The sequence below is a fragment of the Cydia pomonella genome, chromosome 16 (genome assembly GCF_033807575.1).
Source record: "Cydia pomonella isolate Wapato2018A chromosome 16, ilCydPomo1, whole genome shotgun sequence".
NCBI lineage: Eukaryota > Metazoa > Arthropoda > Insecta > Lepidoptera > Tortricidae > Cydia > Cydia pomonella.
The window spans coordinates 11,060,441-11,083,772 of NC_084718.1; the positions used below are offsets into that span (position 1 = coordinate 11,060,441).

General features: G+C 35.3%; 1 protein-coding gene across 2 annotated transcripts in view; it reads left to right on the forward strand.

Annotated features, from left to right (window-relative positions):
* The window catches only part of LOC133526720 (synaptotagmin-15-like), a 105,534-nt gene that overhangs the window by 52,908 nt on the left and 29,294 nt on the right, over window positions 1-23,332 (forward strand). For both annotated transcript variants that reach the window (XM_061863441.1, XM_061863442.1), the window contains exons 5-6: window positions 1,543-1,682; window positions 21,897-21,985. In XM_061863441.1, the coding sequence (XP_061719425.1) occupies window positions 1,543-1,682; window positions 21,897-21,985 (229 nt within the window). The remainder of the gene's footprint in view (window positions 1-1,542; window positions 1,683-21,896; window positions 21,986-23,332) is intronic.

The window sequence follows — 23,332 nt, forward strand, 5'->3', positions numbered from 1 at the left end:
TCCATAACCAAAACTATCTACATACCAAATTTCAACGAAATCGGTTCAGCGGTTATTGATTCCCCATACAAATTTCCACCCCCTTAGGGGCTTAAAATGTCAAGTTTTTGATTTTTTATTTTATTGTCTGTGTACTAATACTATCCTACATACCAAATTTCAGCATCCTAGAATTTCCAGAAGTACCCTACGGGTTTTGATGATCATCAGTGAGTGAGTGAGTCAGTGACGAAATCGGGATTTTAGATATGAATAAAATCTAAAGTAGGTATAAGAGCTATGCAATTGAATTTTTTTATGTCTTGTTTTGTATTAATAAGTCTATAACTATTGATATTGACATTATATCCCAAGAATTTCGTTTATCTGGTATAATTCAAACTCGAATTATGAGGGTTCAAAAAAACGACGCAGTGCTTCGAGAAAAGGTAGGTAGTGCCCTTGCGCGTCGCTTTCCTCGTCTTGGCGGGTACTACCGTGCTCCCAGATAGGTATCTTGAATAAAGCTATATATTGGACTTCGACTCCCCAAACAACTTACCCAAAGGCGCGCTCCTTGTGAGAACAAACAAATGATTGGACGGTCTTCACAGCTATATTACTTCCTCAAAGTGACGTCTTCAGATAGGAAAAACAAGTCTCTTAAGACCATTTTGAAAATAGATGCCCCAATTGTACCTACTTACCGCAGTAATGGAGTATTAAGCAAACGAAAGGACGAACTTGTTTGCTTGTTCGATCTAAGAAACTATCTATATTGTGCCTTTTGGCATCTTAAATTCAACGACGAGCTTTACTCCTCTTTACCGACGAGGGGGTTAGGGTCAGCAACGCGCGTGTAACTCCTCTGGAGTTGCAGGCGTACATAGGCTACGGTTACTGCTTACCATCAGGCAGGCCGTATGCTTGTTTGCCACCGACGTAGTATAAAAAAAAACTTATATAAATGTTCTGTTAATTTCAAGTATCTACGCTCATTATTTATATCTTTAAGCAGTGTCGTTTTCTATGTCTTTAAGACTACAAAGCTTTTATACAAGTAAAGGATGAGTCTAAGTGCACTTGGACAGGAGGGTCAGTCTACAATAAAAGGCGAATGAGATGGGTTCTATAGGCTGTCGGGTCATCGTACAGTCTCAGTTAAGCTTAATTTTATCGGGGCTTCAGATCGTTTTAGAAACAGAAAACATTCGGGCAAAATAAAGACTACCGTTGATGAGTGATACGTGATTATATTACGTATTTGATTAGCATTTCATTATGATTGGCTTTGTTCCTTTTTTTAGCTGTAAGAGTAAAAGCAAAGTAATAAATCATATATAGGTATTTTTTTGTTATACATAACATTTAATATATTGCTACTACTTATAAGATGTTGATTACCTTTATCCTTTATCTAAAAAGATCAATAATTTCCAGGTCAGGTCAAAAACTAACAATAGTATTCCAGTTATTTCAATTAAATCCGAGATGGTATGACATTACGGCGATATATAAAAACATCAATTCAGCAACCATTTCAATAAAACTTTTGTTGAACAGGACCAAAGAAGTGAACTTCTCGCTGCCTACGCTGCGTTCGTCGTCGCTCGGCGAGCTACGTGACGTCATCTCCGTGAGCAGCCTGGGCAGCGAGGTGCTTTGCCCGCCCATGCCCTCGCAAATACGGTCCAATTCATTCAGTAAGTATATATAGATTTCAATAGGACTAAAGAATTTTTCGAATCGTTGTATTGTTCGGCGCTTGGTGATCTACAGAATGGCTTACCTGCAAAGTAAAAGAAGTGTTTCACTCACCTATTCCCTCGTAGCTCCTCAATATGCACCGCTTGGCCTCCTTTTGCAGCTGCAAGTGAAGTAGTATAATGTCTAGCAGTGCATCTAGGGTTACCCAAGATGTAGAAGAGAAGGCGCCTATTACTGGTAAACAAGCCGCGCGTTGCAGGCTGTTTAAAATTTCTATTTCCATCTTTTGGCTGGTTTTGTTACAACAGACTGCGGAGACGTAGGTGATTATGGGCGTCACTACCGCTGTGTATAACCATATAGCAATCTGAGTCTTATGCTCCATCTTGCTCCTGCCATTCGAAAGCATGACCACATGGCCATTTTCGCTTTTGTATATATCTCAGGTGAGGGTTCCAAGTTAACTTTTGGTCGAAAGGTACTTGATCTCGCCTGAGAACGGTATTATTTGTCCATTAGGTCTTGGTTCTGTGAGCTTTTTGACATTTCGTTTCCTTGTGAGTGCACGAATGGTACTATTACAGTCTTGCTCGGATTACTGGACAAGTCATTTTCTCTACCCCATTTGAATATTGTGTTAAGAGCAATGCAAGGAGCATTAGGTTGGATATCGTGTGGAGGCAAGAGTCTTTGATAGTGACTAAAAGGTCATCGGCATATCCTTGCGTGTCATAGCCCTGACTTAACATAATTTAACATTTTTGACGACCGGTTTGGCCTAGTTTGTAGTGACCCTGCCTACGAAGCTGTTGGTCCCGGGTTCAAATCCTGGTAAGGGCATTTATTCGTGTGATGAGCATGGATATTTGTTCCTGAGTCATGGGTGTCTTCTATGTATTTAAGTATTTATATATTATATACATCGTTGTCTAAGTACCCTCAACACAAGCCTTATTGAGCTTACTGTGGGACTTAGTCAATTTGTGTAATAATGTCCTATAATATTTATTTATTTAATTGCAAGAAGTTGGTCAACTACTAGGGTCCATAATAGTGGGGATGAAATACCTCCTTGTGGACACCCTTTTGTGGTATAATTATTTTTTTTTTTTTTTCAATTTTCAAACCTTCAATGGAGAACCAGGGGAGAGGCCTTTGCCCAGCCGTGGGATACTCGAATAGCCTAAAAAAACACCTGTAATATCAATCAGGAAAATGAATTACATATTACTCGTACATTTGACATGGTTTATACAGAATCACCTATAGTAATTTTGAAGACTCAATTATGTAACAAAAAAATGCATACGGATTCTTTTCAGCATGTACGAATAAATTATATTTGGAATGATTTTGATAAAAATTAAGTATGCCTCAATAAGTGCCTAAGGGCAGTTTATTATAATTTGGCCTTCAAAGCAAACTTCCAATCTTCCATAAATTTCATAATCCTAAAGGAAATACTTCCTTTTGGACTCTGGTTTTTAAGTTAAGGTTAATAAGTAAAGCACATTTTTGACAATGAGTTTAGTTGAAAAACTCGCCAAAGGACAGGAATGTTACTTATGTTGCTTAACGATAAAACTGTTTTTTTTTTAAACAGGCACAAAACCCAGACCACCACAAATAAAATAAAATATTAAAATAAATAAATTATGCTCGTAGGTGTTAACGTGAAAGCTCCATCGACATTCTAAAAGAAATAAAACTTCTAGTTCTGATACTGGTTCACTGCTCTAAAACCAAATGGAATACGTAATAGATTGTCAAAATGGCCGCCGAACAACTTCTCATAATTGGAAATGTTAGGCATACAGCTCAGTAAGACTAAGAACCCATTAAGAATTGTGTCCTAAAATATTTTTCTTGAGAAAATCGATTAAACAAACACTTTTCTTTATTCGTTAAAACGTTTTTAATATTAAACGTTACGCGTGTAAGTAAGATAATTGAAGCCTCTACTACTACTTCAGCTGATTTCATTACCTTCTTTTATATACTGCATAAGATATTACATTTAGCAGAGACTGAGGATTCAACTGGGGTAAGACAGGTTGATTGCACTATACGGTATTTTACCTTTTTCTTTGTTTGTAAGGTGCCTTTATATCTGTATTTAGTTCGTACTTATTGACGATTTATATCAAAAAGGATTTTAACTTTTGGATGGACATTTAAATTCATTAAATTCAATAACAATTGATTTTTGGAAAATGGCAATGAAAATAGCAAATAGGTATTTAAGATTGGACTCTTGAATTTGAACAAAGAATATTCAGATACAGTTATTTTACTGCATAATTATATTATTTTAATTTTCGCATATCACAACAAAGTTGTCTAAGAAGGTACGAATTTAGTGTTTTTAGATTTTTAGACGTACAAAAATTTAAAACGTCTGTGGTAATGTTCTCACGTCTTGAACGAATATCACGGTTATCGACCTGCGACCTTCAACGTTTTTAAGAAGATAGATACACTTTTTAAGAAGAAGAAAGAATCAAATCAGAAACTACCAAGTTACTCAGACAAACAACCTATTAGGGCTTGAGAGCGTACAGTCGCAGTCAAATATATCGGAGCGGCCGAGGTGAATATATGAACTCGCACTCTAACGCCTTGACAATAGAGACATGTTCAGATATTTGTGACCACCTTGGTCGCCTCGATTATGATAGCGATTATACAAACGATAGGTACCTCGTGATTTTCAAGTTAAATTTGTAGCAAAAGCCACAAGTTTTCCTAGAAATAGGTTACGCTAACTTACTCAAGTATGCTGCCGCACTGCGATTTCATAGAAGGTTTAACAAAGAAATTCGCATACATAATGCATTAATACTGGTAAAGGTTTAAACATTTCCAGCTAAAATGTGTGCAAGTATTTCATTCAGGCTTTTATAAGGTTTGTGTTCAATAAATTCTGAGTAACTGGCATAAAGGCGGCGGGTTTCAAGTGTTATGTGAGACGGAATGAATGTGGGTGGGACAAACTTTACACAGTGTTTTTTCTATAAGTCCGATAATGTAAAGGATCCATTCCTTACGTTTTAAATTAAGTAACTTTCTCAAAGGAACCGATATTCAAATTAACTCCATTTTGGAGATAATCAATGATTTTTATTTGATAAGGCCCCTATGAGCGTGTACATTTGCCATAGGGCGTGTTAAACGGAACTACTGTTTCGGACGATGGATATTCGAAATGTCATTGATATGTCATAGTTTTCGATTGTTTAGTAGATTTAAATATAATATTCATGTTATAAAAACGCTATTGATTACTTTTTACGAAAAATTAAAAATATATAAACAATTAAAAATAACTATGTCATTCAGTTTCTTTAGGTGTACTTAGCCATACCCCGAAGTTAACGGAGTTTAAAAAAAACACCGTGTAGCGGTAGGAACAGTCAACTAAAGAGAAAAGCAATACCATTTCATAGAAATGAATATGTCGGTACTTACTGACAATTTAAAAAAATAAATAAATGGTTTTTTTTAAATAAATAATATATGAAGTTTATTTAAAAAATGTGACCATAATTGATCTACCTTAATTTAATAGAAAAAAAAACAATATAGCTAACGTTACCTTATTTCATTCATTTAGAAGGATATCGAATTCTCAAAGATTTTTTATTACTTACAAGGGAAATCGCCTTTTTCAACTTTCGATAATAACTATTTCTATATACTATTTGGAACTGCCTAGGAACTAAATATTAATGCTTGAATGGACACTTAAATATCCTGGCTATTGTGTCGTAAACGTTAAAAGGGACAAACCCATTTCCGACCGTATTCTCTTGGAGAATGACATCTGGAATACTTGTTGCTTTATTAGGTTCCCCTTGAGTTTAGGGGAAATAGTTTACTACTTTTGACAGAAATGTTTTGTTAAAATATGTACCTACATGACAAATATATTACCTACTCGTAGCATAAATAACTCCTCAGTTTGGTTATGAGTAAAAAATCCGATCAAGTTTATACACTGCTTGATTATACTTTTCAAGCCTTAAAAGATAGCTTTATCCTTAAGAGAATAAACTATTTATAAAATATTTTAAAACAACCGCTTTATCCAAAATAAGAATGTGACTGCTACGTGCGGTTGGTAAAGAAGTTGATTTTACTGATTTTCTAATAGATGGTAGCTGAGGTTTGGGACTAAAATTATTACATTTTTACTTAGTACTTTAGAGTCCACAGCAAGATCGATTTGTGACGTTATCTATGAAAAGCGACCTTATTGTCGATGGCGCTTCCGCATTAATAAACGATGCTCCGATACAAATACAACACTGCGCGACGCAGTGCGGCGTAAGCGCCATCGACAATAAGGTCCCTTTTCCTTGATAATGCCACATTTCACCTTCCCATATAAACGGAGTTTCGTTCTCATTTTAAAACTACGTGTTGTATTGTAATGAAACTTTGCACGTACGGTCAACCAATTTGATTCCTAGGCCACTATAGAACCATGTCATAATGACTTCTACGACAGTGCTTATTGAGTGATGCATGTCATGTATAGACTAGTTAAAGCGACAAGGTTCTATAGTGGCCTAGCATTCAAATTGGTTGACTGTACAATGACATGAGATATGCCTGTAATTAGTTTATATAGCTCCAGCTTATAAAACAAACGAAATAGAGCAAAAACAACTTTTGTGTTAAAAACTTAAATTCGCTATATGTTTTAACTATAGTATCTGAAACTACATAACCTAATAAGAACAAAATTTCAGAGCAATCTAGCTAGTCGTTTTAAAATGAGAGCGTAACTACGTTTGTAGTAACTACGTGCTTGAATAATATATATGTATGGAGAACTTCATACTGGCTTCAGACCGCTAAGTTTTCAAGTAACTTTTTATAATAACTTCTTACCATCTGCCTCAATAAAAGGGTAAATTATTTATAGATAAAAAACTGTACCTATAATATAATTCAGAACGGTTCAAACAAGCTGGCGTGTTTAAAAAACTATCTCATCCATCTTACAAAAGCCGTAAAAGCATCAAAGTAATATCTTACGTTATTTCGCCCTAGCACATTAAATTGCTGACCGACCCAATGGCGCCGACCTAAGCTTAAGCACACTAATACTAATTGAATATGAGGCCGAACCATAATACGCATTGTTAAGCCGCACTGAACTCCGTAGGACGTGCTAATGAAATTATCATAATAGTAAGAATAGAAAGCAATTTGCTTTGATCTTAATAGAGAGCTGTAATACTCGTACTCTATAGTACAGTGAAATAGGAAAAAAAACCTAAAGGAATAGTTGACATAACCAAGCCAAATGAAAATATGTATTATGTGTGGCAAAATATTTACATTAGTCTATCTCATTATAATAGTGTAAGTGTTACTTATGTAAGTTCAAATAGACATTAGTTTTTTGTGAGAAAATACCGTCTTTGAAAGTATGACATTTTAAATTAATAAAAGAAATACAGGTACCTAAACATGCAATATACACAAACCACAAAATGCAAAGCTGCGAACAACTTCGCTTCGTTAAATATTTTTATTTTTAGTGACCTTTACTCGTATTTTATAACGCTTTGTGTCGTTAGTATGCACTAGCTATAGATATTATGGATAATTTACATGATTCCTTTAATAAACAAACGTCGAAATAAATGACCCAACTACAGATTTTCAAAGTCAGTTATAAATGGAACCTGTCATCAGCATTATACAAGTAATCGATTGACACCTACAACAGGTAACAATTGGGGGGAAAAAGACGGTGAAAATGTTATCGCCCCGGCTTCACACGGGTCGACAAATTCTAAACTTAAACCCTCCTCAAGAATAACGCTATCGATGGTGAAAACCGCATTTAAACCACGTTCAGTAGTTTTTTAGTTTATCGCAAACATACAGACAGATAGACGCGGCGGTGGACTTTGTTTTATAGGATGTAGTGGTGATCTCTACAATGGCTTTGTAAAGAAAGTTTATTTAACAATTTATGCTTATTCTGATGCATTTTTTACTAAGTATATGAAACTTAAGAAATAAATCTTCCTGTTGATACTTAAGTAGGCATCCCACATGTATATAGATCGCGTACCGGTATTATTTTCATGCATATTTCATTTCGGTATCACAGTTGTCCATGTTTATTTTTAAACGACTTCAACTTTATAGAAGGAGGAGGTCCTGTATTTGGTTGTGGCTATGTTTAGGGTTCCTTACCCTATTACTAAGACCCCGCTGTCCGTCTGGCAACAGGCTGTATCTCATGAATCGTGATAAGTTACTGAAATTTTCAAAGATGATGTATTTCTGGTGCTGCTATTCTGCCTTCGTGCGCGAGTCCGACTCGCGCTTTGCCGGTTTTTTTATGTACGTTCACCGATTACTCCGATACCCGTGGTCTGATTTAAGTAATTCTTTTTTTTTAAGAGTTATTGTATTTTATTAAGCTAAAGATCTTTAGTTATTAGTTAGACAGGTAACGATCACTGTATTGCTGTGTATTATGGGTCTCTTACTGTAAAAAAAGTTTTTTCATCACACTTATTATATATAAAAAGAAGGACAAAGGCCTATATTATTCCTACGGGAGTTACGGATTGTCAAAAAAATGTAATTCCCTAGGGAGTTACAGTTTTTCTTTGTTACTAATTCACACGAATCAACTAGGCATAAAATGTGTTTTGAAATATTAACGTTTATAATTTAGTATTTTAGTTCATGTTTAAAAATATTTAATTTGATTAATTTAATAGCCGTCTAATATAATTTTACACAATTTTCAATTGTGACTGAACTTCGGATAGGTCTGTGCCTTCGATGCGTGAACTGTCAAAACATGACAATATGGCGGACGAATGTTTGAAATCTCACCGTATTTAAGAATTATTTCGCTTAAAATTAAGTCTCTTCTTTGCAAGTGTGATGAAATACATTGTGTACAAATCCAGGGGTAAGAATATTGCAAACTCGGGCCTTTAATGCTTAAATCTAAAGATCTCGTTCGCAAAATTTCACTTACCCCCCTCGTTGCACAATGTACTATTATTTATTAGTCTCTTAGGTCAGATAATGATGAGTCTCTTGACTGACTCGTGAATGCCTAATTAATCAAAAAACATAAATGTAATTGACCTAAATAATCATCAAATCACGTGATCTTGAAATTTCACGTCATTATTTTGATTATGCCAAATATAAAAAAAATAAGGATTGCACGATCTAAATCTAAAGAGTGCATAGTACCTAGTAAACTGTGAAACGGAACACTATAATCCCCTTGACAATTAGTTAGCAAACCACACCTTCTATGTACTTACTCGTACATATAACGCGTGTGTTATTTCATTTAACCGCATCGCAATTAGGCACACTCGTACACGCAACTAGAACCTAAACCTAGACTTCAGGTTTCAGTGTTAGCTTTTAGGTATTATGGAGTAATTAAGTGCCGTTTAATGGTAATTTTAGACCTGATAGCTGGTGCCGTGCGAGACACTTTTTAGGAAAAGGCATAGAATGTCGAGATAGCCTGAAACCAGTTTGTTCGCAAAAGAATAAAAGTACTACTACTTCTTACAACATCATCATCATCAACACAGGAAATTCGGATGAACCTTTCAGCACTATTTTACAAGCTTTTATTTAGTTTCACCATCCCGTTGTCTGTGTGTGGGTCTGTAATTAAATCTGGTGAGTTAAATTTGACCCACTTCCTGATTTCTGATGAAGCTGAAAATTTGAATACATAATGTAAGTCGTGTGACAATGCAATATTATGGGACCATCGAGCTAATCTGGTGTCTGGAGTTTTTAGAATTGTCTCGATGAATATAAGTTGCCTGCGGAAAGAAAAATAGACAGTCAGCGATACAAAAAATGAATTTTTGCCTAAAACTTATTCTATATAATACTTATTTAATTTAAGCCGGGTATACATCTCTTGCGTCGATTTCTTGCAGATCAATAAACTTATTTCTGGTTTTGCACTGTATGTCATTTCAATAATAAGATTGAACATTCAAATAATTTATTACAATATTCAGTATAAATTATACAAGAAATACCATCAAGAATTGGGTAATATTGATAAAGTTTTAGTACGTTAATAATAATATTGGGAATCGAATCAGATTTATTCCTTAATTCAACAAAGTAGATAATTTCAAATAGTATTGACACAGAATTTCTCCTAGTTGAGAGTTTCAAGATATTCGTGTTTGGTCTCAAATGTGTCTACGGCGTTAAACGTTCCTCCTTGGTTTACTTTCCCTTTTGAATAACGTTGCGTCTCATACGGTTCAACTTTAAATATCTTTATTTACATTATTACAAAATATCACATGTCCGAATTATACAAATAATAGTAGGTTCATATAATGATATAAAAGTCAACATTGACAAAACACTAAAAAACATATGATAATTATCAAAAAACTACAACTAAACCTAATAACATTAACTTATTCTTAACCTAAAATAATCCCCCCTGCATCGTAACCGGCTCAAAGGTTTACCTAACGGCTGACCCGCCATCCCGAGACCTGTTGGACCAACTACAACACAGAGCGAGGATCACCACCTCTCTCCCGCAAACGCTGGCCTAGTAGTTAGGTAATATTTTTGAAAATATCCATGTCGACTGGCTAATCATATTACTTTTTGGCAACCTGGGTTTTTTACCTAATTTGACTTATAATCGGTCGATCGGGCAACCGGCAAATTCGGATTCAGCGGGGTCAAATTAGGTTAAAAAACCCGGTTGGTAAATAGTATGATTGCCTGTCGCATCAAGAAGGAGAACGATTTTGATTTTTTAGTCCAGACTATATAATAGGCCCCGCCGTCTCTAATGCCACAAAATCGTACATCGATAAAAAAAATACGTATCTATAGACGGTCGATTAGCAAAAGATGTTTGGGTTTAATTCTATGTATTTTCAAAAAATATTCCGAGAATGTTGATTGTTTTCATTTCATGTAATAAACTGTTTTATATGTGTGAAAAAGTCCTACCATTTTTATAATATATACTTAAAATAATAAATGAGACTGAATTTAAGGATATAGGTGCGTGAGATTTCGGTCCTTAAGTACCATTCATTTTATAAATCGCTTACATCCAAATATATTTCCAAAGAGCCAGAATAAGAAACCCAGAGATTTCCTTAACATTTAAATCTCTTAATTTCGACGGTTGAGATGAACGAAGATTGTAACAAAAATTATGAAATTTAATAGGATATTAAGAACTTCCTTTTATGTCCAATGGTTCATTAATAATTCAACCTATAGCATTATTAATGAAATTCCATTATTTCGGTTCCTGAAAAAATGGGGACTATTTTTGTCAAACTCGACCTAAATACGTTTCAAAGATAATATTTCTATTAATGTCGGAAGCGCAATACAACTTGTGGAAATTGTTTTTCTATGGTTTGAAGTATGTATGTTTAAAGTTTCTGAAAAAGTCTGTCTTTTGTCTTTTTACAAGCTTTTATTTAACTTACCCTGTTATTATGTAGGTATCTATGTATGATATTGTGGGTTATGGGTCAAATTTTGGAAGCTAAATTTGAGCTGAATTTGCTTGATTTGATTTGGTTTTCCGATTTCCGGTTGAGCTGAAATTTTGCATACATAGTATAAAATATGTAAATTGGATGACAATACCATATTATCATATCATGGAGTTTATCTGATGATGGAGGCAGGAGGAGGCCTTGGGAACTCTGTGATAAAACAACGCAAACTACTAGTTTTTGGGGTTGTTAGAATTGTCTGGATAAGTATTATTTGCCTGTGGAGAGAAAAGTACAGTCAGCGACAAAAGCTAGATAGGCAGGCGTTTGACCACGATCTCACCTGATGGTAAGTGATGATGCGGTCTACGGTGGAGCACGCTTACCTATGAGATACCTATTTACCCTAGCCTTGAAGACTCATATTGTACTCATGCGGTAACAGACTCGGGCAGGGCATTCCTCTCCTTGGCAGTTCGCATAAGGAATGTTGAAGCAAAACGCTTCGTGCGTATTTGTGGAATACCTACCATGAAGCGATGCCGGAGTGCCGATTGTCTGGTAGTCCGATGGTGAAATGGGGACGGAGGAATAAGGTTCTGCACTTTAGCTGCATTTCTACAAAAAAATAGAATCCTGTTGGATAAACCATGGAGCACTGACACAGACACAGACTTTAATTAAAAACATATTACCAATCATCGACTATCTATTGCGAAAACTCAGGAGAGGGACACTGAATACTTTCTCGCCCAATAGAAATAAGATTATGGGTTTTTCAAACACGTTTGGAACTAAATTGGTAGGGACTGACCTAATCGCATTGGGTACCGTCGCTTGGGATTATTCAACACTCCTAGGACAAAAATTGAATATTTATGCGGACCAAATACTATTTACGGTGCAGTGATTACAATAAAAATTAAAATAAAATGGGTCGTTCTTTGAGAATATTTCTGTGGTTGCATTTAATTGTACTACGACTCTTTTCATACATTTTGTATGGGTCGCGGTAATGAGACCGCAAGCATATTTTTTGAGAGTGACCGAAATATGACAATATCATGAGTATGAATGTTATTTTTACTAAAAATACTTTTACAATGGAAATAGTAACAAAAAAGCCATAATCTGATAAAATTGTAGAGTGAGCATCTGTGAAGCCTGACCTTTTGCTCCCACTTCAATAAAGAACATATGATATGAAAGTATTCAGACAAAGGTAGATATGTATTTGTATCTAAAAAAGTGTACTGAAGAGAGAGTTATTTCATGTTTGCTTTTTATTACAAGCTTTTAGCTACTTGCCCTGTTAGCGTAGCGCTACGAAAACGTTGGTAGCGAAATTGTTAAAAATCTGAAAAATAATATCGACTTGAACGTCTTCATACTCAAACTGTAATTACTTATTATTTAAACAAATTTGTTATTTCACACTCGGCCAAACTTTTAACTTTTGTTGGGTGACAATATTAACATTTTTTCATAATACAAAAAAAATAGAATTATACATATAACCTATAAAACTTAATCTAGAAATAAATAAAACTAATCATAGCATAAATAATTAAAAACTATCCCCCGTGGCATGGTGCCGTAGATGCTGGCAGCATTTCCTCCTTGTATCGCAATACTTATTCTTTATACTTTTGTTTAATTCATAAAGGGTTCATTATACCTAATATAAACTCACAACTTTTGCGTTGCGACAAACCGTCTGCATGACGCAATAATGGAAAGCCCCAAGAGGCGCTTCGTACCTTTAGTGAAAATGACGTGCCATTGTCATTAAAAATGATGTTACACTTGATTAGATTATGTGGAGCACGTAGAACACAATCTAAAACTTTTTTTTTAGGGTACCTCCCCTACACGTAAAGTGGGGGTGATTTTGCTTGAACCCTACAGTGTGGGATATCGTTTGAAAGGTTTTCAAAACTAATAGGGGTCTACAACAAACATTTTTTGATAAAGTGAATATATTCGGTGATAATCGCTCCGAAAGAAAAACAAATGTGGGACACCCCCCAATAACTTTTGAACCATACGTCAAAAAAATATGAAAAAAAATCGTAGAAGTAGAGCTTAAGAAAGACATTAAATGAAAACTATAGCGGACATGATCATTTTAGCTGTTTTTGAGTTGTTGCAAAAAGTTTCCCCTTCATAGTAAAAAGACGTACTATCCACAGTTCAGTTCATCCCTTGGTTAATAATCTACTATACTTTAAGCTCCAGTTTAGCTTATTGTGACGGAAGAGTAACTGCGGAACCCTACTCTTAGTATGGCCCGATATGCTCTTGGCCGATTTATTTACTTAGATATGACAGCTTATAACAGCTTATGACAGATTTTGCAAGTATTTACCTACTTACCGTTATTCTAATTGTATTGACAATCCTTATGGCTATAATTTTATTTCATGATCGTGACGTTTATGATTATTAATCATATTATATACAAAGATAAGTGGGAAAAGTGGCCGTTATCACTGTCAATATCTAAAGAGGATATTAATGTGAAAGCTGTCTATTTCCTCTTTTGATTGTAGTTGTGTTGTAAGGAATGGTTAGAGAGGGTTGTGCTTAGAAGTTGGTCCATGAGGAAAGCCTTAGTTGTGCCACTTGTGCGTAGTTGTGCCATTAGGAATACATAATTTTTAATGGCACAACTAGTTGTGCATACGAAGTTGGTCCATGAGGAAAGCCTGGTATTGTTATTATTGGGGTTGGAGGCCCGACCCCAAAAACCCTGACCCCGGGAAAAGGGCCGGATAAAGAAGAAAGAAGGAGGAGTATTGTTATTATTTTCATTTTTATTTAACTTTGACGATCATGATAGAAATTCCTATATGTTTGACATCAATGCAAATTGTCTTTCATTAAATAAATAATCTAATCTAATCTAGCAAAGATATGAAAATCATTTCGGAGCAATTTGCCAGTTCGTCATCCGACGTACTTTTCCCGCATCAAATATCGTATATAATCTTGAACAGAATAGATCATGATTAACTACCAAATATTGGGTCATTTTGTTTTCGGCGAATCAGACGCATTCTTCTATTGAACAATAATTTTTTTTTGCAGGGAAAAATAGCTTTGCGAAGCTAGCGAAATAACAGTACTTTTTGTATGAAATTCCATTTCAGAAGAAAATGTTTCCCACTATACACTTAACAAATCACTTTGATTTTCATATCGATCGCTTCAGCATATTATATTCTAGGTTTAAGTAAGGTTTAACTTAAAAAAAATGTATTGCAAATATTGAAAAAAAGGAAAACCTATAAACCTAGTTTTTTATTGTGTCAATAACATATCGAAATCATGCAAAATGGAAAATATTTAAAAGTGGAAATCATTTTCTCTTTTTATATGGACGATCACTATACTTACCCGGTGTACTCATAAAAACTGTTCAGCATGACCTGTACAAATTTTTCAGAGTGGCAGCATGATAAAATCTACCTGTACCTCATCTATTATCAAACCAAGGGCAAGCGTCTGAACTACTTAGCTCCACGGCTTGCATATATGTATATATTATTAAAAAAACCTAAAAACACAACGCATGAAATATTATTATAGTACATTACGATACAAGTGCGAAAAATAGGAAATTCGAAACGAGTGGCGATAAATTAAAACACGACCGAAGGGAGTGTTTTAAATCGACACGAGTTGCGAATTACCTATTCGCACATGTATCGTACAACGTTTTACAGTACATATGGCCCTTTAAATGTTCGACACAGTAACGTAATATGCTACTTCTCGCACTAGTGCTATAAAGTAGCCCCATATGTACTGTAAAATTAATTTTTAACAAGCAAAAACGTCTGCGAAGGGTGCTATTAAGCTTAGAATAAATTTAAAAGTGGAAAAATTACTGTCTTGGGTGAGACTTGTACTCACGGCCTCTTGAGTATCGATCCAGAGGCCGTGAGTTCAAGTCTCACCCAAGACAGTAATACATACATTTTCCACTTTTAAATTTATTGAAATATTATTGTTTAGCATTTATATACATAAATATATTGTTTTGTGTATTGTATATGTTACCGGAAATGTATGTAATCCGTCATTGTATACAATTCCTAGGAAATGTATGTAATTCCTAAAATCGCACGGAAATGTGTAAAATAAATTATATTAGACACATTTCCTAGGAAATTTATACATTTCCTAAATAGCAATCGGAAATGTAAAATAGTTGAGTGTTTTATTACAGAAAGCATTGTTTTTTATACATTTCCTAATCCGATATTGGAATTATATACAATTCCTAGGAATTTTACATATTTCCTAGGACAAGTATGTATTAAATAGTTTTTGAAACCATATTTTATACATTTCCTAAATAGCTTCGGAATTGTATAAATTTCCTAGGATTTGTATACAATTCCTAGATTTCATACATTTCCGGTAACACAATTCCTAGGAAATGTATGTAATTCCTAAAATCGCACGGAAATGTGTAAAACAAATTATATTAGACACATTTCCTAGGAAATTTATACATTTCCTAAATAGCAATCGGAAATGTAAAATAGTTGAGTGTTTTATTACAGAAAGCATTGTTTTTTATACATTTCCTAATCCGATATTGGAATTATATACAATTCCTAGGAATTTTACATATTTCCTAGGACAAGTATGTATTAAATAGTTTTTGAAACCATATTTTATACATTTCCTAAATAGCTTCGGAATTGTATAAATTTCCTAGGATTTGTATACAATTCCTAGATTTCATACATTTCCGGTAACATATATATGAGTTCGTGTAGTAGTATATCCATTTCAAAACTTACACACAAAGTAATTCTACTACGATATCAACAAAAGAGAATCATCATGTATCATGTATGTGTGTGTACCATGTGGAATCTGACAACAATGGCTTTGTCTGAAATTCGTAGCTGTAATAATTGATAAACAGACGTACGGTATTTTTCAAAAACAAAAATGGATATCGTGATGTGTATTTAAAAGAACTAGTGTCAGATATTATTAAAACAAATTTAAAAACTTATCTGTGCCGAAAATTTACCTCAGGACGAGAAAAATAAATGATAATTTGGGACAATGGAAGTTTTTTTTTATATAAAAGTTAACATGGCTTGAAACAAAATGTATTTTTTTGTAGAAAATAAGAAATAAAATACACATACTTATTTGTTATCACAACCTGAAAATAGACAAATAACAAAGGCATGTTACGTTATTATGTTAAATCGTCAAAGGTCCAAAGGTCCCGGCTGTATATTACATTTTAGACAATAGCGCTCAGATTACTGTTTTACGTCGGTGTCCTGTCCTGTCATTTGTAATACAAAATGCCTACAATTAATAAGCTTTATTATTTAAACAGCGGAAGGTATTGTTTACGTCCGTGGAATGAGAAGTTCCACCATCAACACTCTTCTTATTGACCTTATTCGGTCGGGTCAACCGCATTCGAGGGAAGCCAGTGCTGTCAAACTGGTTTAACTTGACAGACGTTCAGACGTACTCTCAGAGTAAACAACAGTTGAAACCGTGCAATTATATAGTTATTTGGTGAATCAAAATTGGCATTACGGGCATCATTTTCTTTAACTTACGGCCCGATTGTAACTTAATAATAATAATAACTCACCACACAGCGTATGCAACACCCACGCTCGTCAGTTATGAGATTGTACATCCCACGGAAGTGTGGAGGTCGAGGCTTCCTAAACGCCAAAGATCTCCACAACCGCGAGGTGTGAAATCTCAGGAATGATTTCCTTAACAACGAGTGTGGGATGGATCGTGATGTGGTGGCAGTAGACAGGAACCTCACGCCGCTCTCCTGTGCAAACGAGAACTGGCGCAAACCTGTGGTACTAAGTACTGCGGATCGCAAGGCGGAATGGGAGAGTAAGGTGCTACGCGGGCGGTTCTACAAGGCCCTCACGGGACCCGACGTGGACCTGCTCGCGTCGGTGAACTGGTTACGATTCGGGGACCTCTTCGGAGAAACCAAGGATTTTGCCTGTGCAATTGCGGACGAAGTTATGATGACGAACAACTATCGGAAATATATCCTGAAGGACGGTACGGTCGACATTTGTCGGGCATGCCGCCGTCCCGGAGAGTCACTCAGGCATATAATTTCGGGTTGTTCTTATCTTGCTAACGGCGAGTAGTTGCACAGAAATAATCTCGTAGCCAGGATTATTCACCAGCAACTTGCTCTTCTATACGGCCTTGTGGACCGCGAAGTACCGTACTACAAGTACTCACCTGCGCCAGTTCTCGAAAATGGTCGTGCCACGCTCTATTGGGATCGATCTATTATCACTGACAGGACTATTGTAGCCAATAAGTCTGACATCGTGTAATAGATCGATCGCAACGCCGGGCCGTGCTCGTCGACATCACCATCCCCCATGATGAGAATCTCGTGAAAGCCAAGAAGGACAAGTCCAGTAAGTACCTAGACTTGGCTCACGAGATAACCGCCATGTGGGATGTTGATTCGACGATCATTGTCCCGATAGTCGTTTCAGCGAACGATCTCATAGCAAAGAGTCTCGACCAACACCTTGAGAGACTCTCGCTAGGTGGTTGGATCAAGGGTCAGATGCAGAAGGCGGTGATCTTGGACACGGCGCGGATAGTTCGGCGGTTCCTCTCTCTGCAGCCCTGACCACCGGCAGTTTAGGCTCTGCCCCGCTGCTGGCGGCACCCTAGATTAGGTTTTTTATAATGTGTATATATGTATTTTGTATAACGTTTATATTTGCAGAAACGTCACAAACATTAAAAACAATCTAAATCAATATCTTGCTATTTATCACAATACATTTTCAAGCTAAATGCATATTTAAATTTTATATTGTTTATCGAAGATTTCGAGATGGAATACTTCCCCAGCTTTCCAATTCACCACTCACCCCTATGAGCGCACGCTCTGAAATAACAACTTGAATTCGCTTGTCGGGCGTCTACAATAATATTACTATCACTCTTCCTTCACATATGATAAGCACTATCATTTTCTATTTCAATCTAAATATTCAAATGCAAATGTACTCAACTATTGGAACAAATACGAGTAGAATAATATTCAAATATGTACATACATTAAAGCAAATTTTGAGGATGTCAGGTGTGTCTTATGTTTTATTAAAGCTTATACAGCCCTGTCTGTCATGGGTCGCCATCTAGTCCTTTCATTTATTTCACACGGAATAGTTACAGTATCGCTACAACTCGGTTAATTGGCTTTGACGGGGCCCGGTGGCATTGTTTGCTTTGTGTGGAACATTTCGACTATTGTTTTGTTCCATAATGGGTTTTAAAATTCGTCGACTTCTGGACATGCTCATTACTTTCTCAATAATAATTTCATTATTTTTTTACTGCTAATACCTACCTACACAAGGAAAGGTACCCAACTGTCCGGTTCCGATTTGATTTATATTTATATATGTTATAGAGTAGTCTAAAATAACGCACACGTATTTTTTTTTAGCTGCCCAAACTCAACATATTGGGAGAAATTGTCCTCCAAAGTACTAAAAAGTTACTAAATCTTCTAACTCCTATAGAAAGTAATGCTCAAGCAACTTGCTAGTTAATGGCTTGTTTGAGTATATGTTTGAGAACAGGAAAAAATAATGTACACGTGTTTTGTTATATCTGCTTAAACTCAAGTTTTCCTAAAAAAACACCCGTCTTTATGTGTAACTTTAGCGATAAGACATTATAAAACTTCGAATGTCGATTTTTTTTAGGAAAAAATGAGTTTTAGCCGATATAACAAGACACGTGCTCATTATTTTTTGCTGCTTTCAAACATATACTCAAACCAGCCATTAACTAGCAAGTTGCTTGAGCATCACTTTCTATAGGAGTTAGACGATTTAGTAATTTTTTAGTACTTTGGAGGACAATTTCTCCCAATAAGTTGAGTTTGGGCAGCTAAAAAAAAATACATGTCTGTTATTTTAGGCTACTCTATAACATATATAAATATAAATCAAATCGGAACCGGACAGTTGAGTACCTTTCCTTGTAAGTTTATATGTATTAAGTGAAAAATACATTAGGCCCAGTAAGTTCGTGTTCTTCTCGTAACTCTCACCGAGCGTAAGCGTGAGCGAGATGGAAGTGTGTGCCCGGGAGCGCGGATATCATGTTTTTTAATTTTAATTTTGGTATGTTTAAATAAAATAAAAAATAATCGATACGTTCCCTCAAACATGATATTGCTGATTTTTAGAAGCAATTTTCATGTTTGTATCTTTTACGCATACTTTGTTACATATTTTTTAAGTGCATTTTAGACCTATGTTTGTGATTTTTTCTATCAAGTGAAAGTCAAAAACTCAGGATTTGAATTAATAAAGTCCTTCGAGACAAGATTAAAGATTGCATTTAATGTTTTATTTTCTCGAGTAAGTGAATGATTGCTATTCTTTTAAGAAAAACAAAGATCTTTAAATCGATATTATATGAGTGTGATTAGCCCAATCAGTATAGTGTGGTGGGTGCTGGGAAAAGGTTTTTCCAACCTTAAACTTATCAAAGATCAACGAATATGCCAATTAAACTATCCGGGAATAAATGATTTAACAAATGAATTCTGCCTACAAATAAAATAAATAAATAAATATTGGACATTTTTACACAAGTCGACCAAGCCCCACAGTAAGCTCAAGAGGGCTTGTGTTATGGATACTCAACAACGATAAATATAATATTAATTCTTAAATACATAGAAAACACCCATGATTCAGGAACAAATATCCGTGCTCATCACACGAATAAATGCCCTTACCAGGATTTGAACCTGGGACTAACGGTTTCATAGGCATCAGGGTCACTAACCACTAGGCCTGACAGGTCGTCTAAATACATCCTATACGTGACAATGTCTAGTTTTGTGGTTGTGCAAATGCTGAAGTCTGGAGGCATTTTATTTTTCAGTAGTCATCTTGCCAATTTCATTAGGAGACGGAAATTAGAGGTGTTAAATGCTAACGAGACGTGTAATTTCGCCATCCATTATAACTATTAAATCGAGGAAATTAACAATTTACATAGTGTTATCATTCGGTCGGAAATTTGCGGTTTGCACTAGGCCAGTTATTAAAACATAAGCGATTCCATAAAAGTGTTGTTAAAACATATCAGGTAATATGTAAAATACTTATATTCAATTCAATTCAATTATTTATTCATAAAATTGACATCTTATTAAATGTATCTGACCTAGTTTTATTGAAAAAAGTATATGTTGCTCTGGTTCAGCCAGTGATTGGTTATTGCAATGTTGTATGGGGTGGCGCTTGTAAAACCCACATGTTAAAATTAGAAAGAGCTCAGAGATCCCTGTTGAAGGTCATGACATGTAGATCATATAGATATCCAACGAGTCTATTATATAAACAATGTCAATTGCTCTCTGTTAGACAACTATATATACTTCAGTTAGTGCTAAAGCAGCATAAGCTTACCCCTTATGATCAAAATACAATTACAAGCAAAAGAACTTTGACTAATGTTTGTGCACCATATAAATGTAGACTAGCTACGGCCAGACGGCAACAAGTTACTATTATGTTTGGGAGAGGACACTGACTTCTGTAACACAGGTTTTTACCTAGCTCAGAAGTCAGGGACTTCAACACTAAAATGTACTTACCTTAATGCCAATAAAATTTTTATTTTATTTTTATTTATTTATTTATACGTCTCACTATATTTACAGATGATATATATATATATATATATATATATAAAATAAATAGATTTTATAATTTTGCCGCAACCAACTAGGGCGTTCCGGATCCAGTCCTGAGCATGGGCTTATTTACTTTTCCAGTTTATAATTTATGCTACATTTCCAATTACTATTTATATATTTATACGTTCACAGTACATATTTATACATTTACAATTTGTTGCATTTATTTAACATTTCTACATACTTGTTACAAAAAATTCGTCGATGGAGTACAAAGCGTCTTTAACTAGCTTTTTTTCGTTTGTCGTACAAATGAAGCGTAACTCGGGGCCTGCTTAATTGCCGGAGGGATCTTATTATAAACTTGTTATCTTATTATATATTGTCAGATATGAAATTAGGATAACTTCGTAATAATGGATTCAGACCGTGAAATATTTCTTGTTATATATATTCTTGTGTAAGCGTTATGGATTATAATTAATTTCACTGTATAGGGTTTTAACGTCTTATATTTCTATTAGTATTATATTTCTACAACATTGATAACCAGCAAAGTGATGGTACTGTCACAGACATCAATTGTTTAGCCATTTAGGGTTCAAGCTAATTTGGTTGTCAGTATTGACGGTATGAAAAATCCAAGTAAACTCTAACCCCCCATAAACTTCTACTTAAGTTAAGAAGCCGCTAATAATCGTTTGTCCCTTTCCATCATACCAATACGTCGGATAGGGACAAACGATTATTAGCGGCTTGTCAACTTTAGTAGACGTTTATGAATAAGGGGGGTAATGGGCTCAACAATTAAAGTCCGGGGGTGTGCCTTTTGGCTGAATTATTCCGTCTCGTCACTCTTGTTTACTTATCCCACGTAATATAAAATACTTTACTCTAGTTTGGTTGCCTAGTTGGGTAGTTGAGTATGAACCTGTTTAATTAAATTTTGTTGTAATTTGTTTTAGCAAACACGGCCGACCTCGGAGTGTTGGACCCATCTCTCTACAAATCGGATTGCCTCGACGAAGACCTACTCTGGCCCGAAGGCCACGTGGTAAAACATCCATTCCCTTAATTCATGAAAATTCGATCAAGATGCTATAATTGGAAACAAGTGCCATTAAAAAAGTGAATTTCATAAAATTTCCTCGCTTATAATCTGATGCCACTCCGTTTTTAGAAGCGCGCGTACGAGCATATACACTCGCGTTCCATTCGTACGAGCGTTGCCGCGCTAATAGGTAAGCTCGTACAAGCTCATGACCGTGCGAGCTGAGACGCACCGGTTCGAGCGCCCACGCCGGTATAAGGTCGTATACGAGAGTTCCGAGTTTTAAAGCGCGCGTATAAATACGCTAGTCTGAAACCGCTCTGTCTAATTGGTTGACTGATAGATAATGCCTTAACACATTTAGTCCGCCTTTTACTATAATATATTGTGCAATAAAGATTAAATAGAAGATTACTCGCACATATTTAACAACACCCGTAGAGTATAAATATGTCTACCTATGCTGGGTATGTCAGTTTGAACAATAGTACGAGTATATAACTGTTATAACTGTATACGCTTTATTGTTCAAGCATAACTGACAGGCGTATTCTGATTTTCATTACCGGTTATCAATTAGATCTGGATCAGTAGATCTGACTTGTCAGTGACGTTTTTGCTCCAAGAAATGTTAGTTTTGACAGAGAAAGATTAGATCCATAACTAATCTATATCGAATCAACATCCTGTTATTAAAATCAGAATCCAGTCCCTAATTAATACCTTAAAGAATGTAACATTTCATCGTCAAAACGGCTGTGTAATTGAGGAAATATAAAAAGACAAAAAAATTACTGCCTTAATTGTCCATATCACATTTTTGTAATCGCAAACCATAAAACAAAACATTATGTTTCCACAGCCATGTGTCATAAAAGTTCCGTGCCTTATGATTATTTATACATAATGCCAACGTGACGGTTTTTATTGTTTCCCCGACGACTTTCATGTATAGATAAAGCGCTCTAACAACTTTTTGTTCCAACGACGCAAGGCAGAGTAACGTTTACTAAATAATTCACCGTGCCTTTGCAGAGCTTTGCGTTTTTTTATTCAAACAAATATTTCCGTTGGTTAGGTTCTAAATATAGCATTTCAGTACCCCTAGTGTAACTTTGATCGACATCATAACGTGACGAACGCGTTTGCGTTAAGTCTCATTTTGTATAGGATTTTGAGGTTCCAAAACGTCCCGCTTGGCGCGCTCTTTCGAAATCCAATACAAAATGAGACTAAACGCAAACGCGTACGTCACGTTTGGAAATCGAATTTATTTACACTAGAGCTACTGAGCTCTTTATTGTTTAGTAAATGGCCTGTCAGAAACTGATTGAAATACCGTGGTGCGTA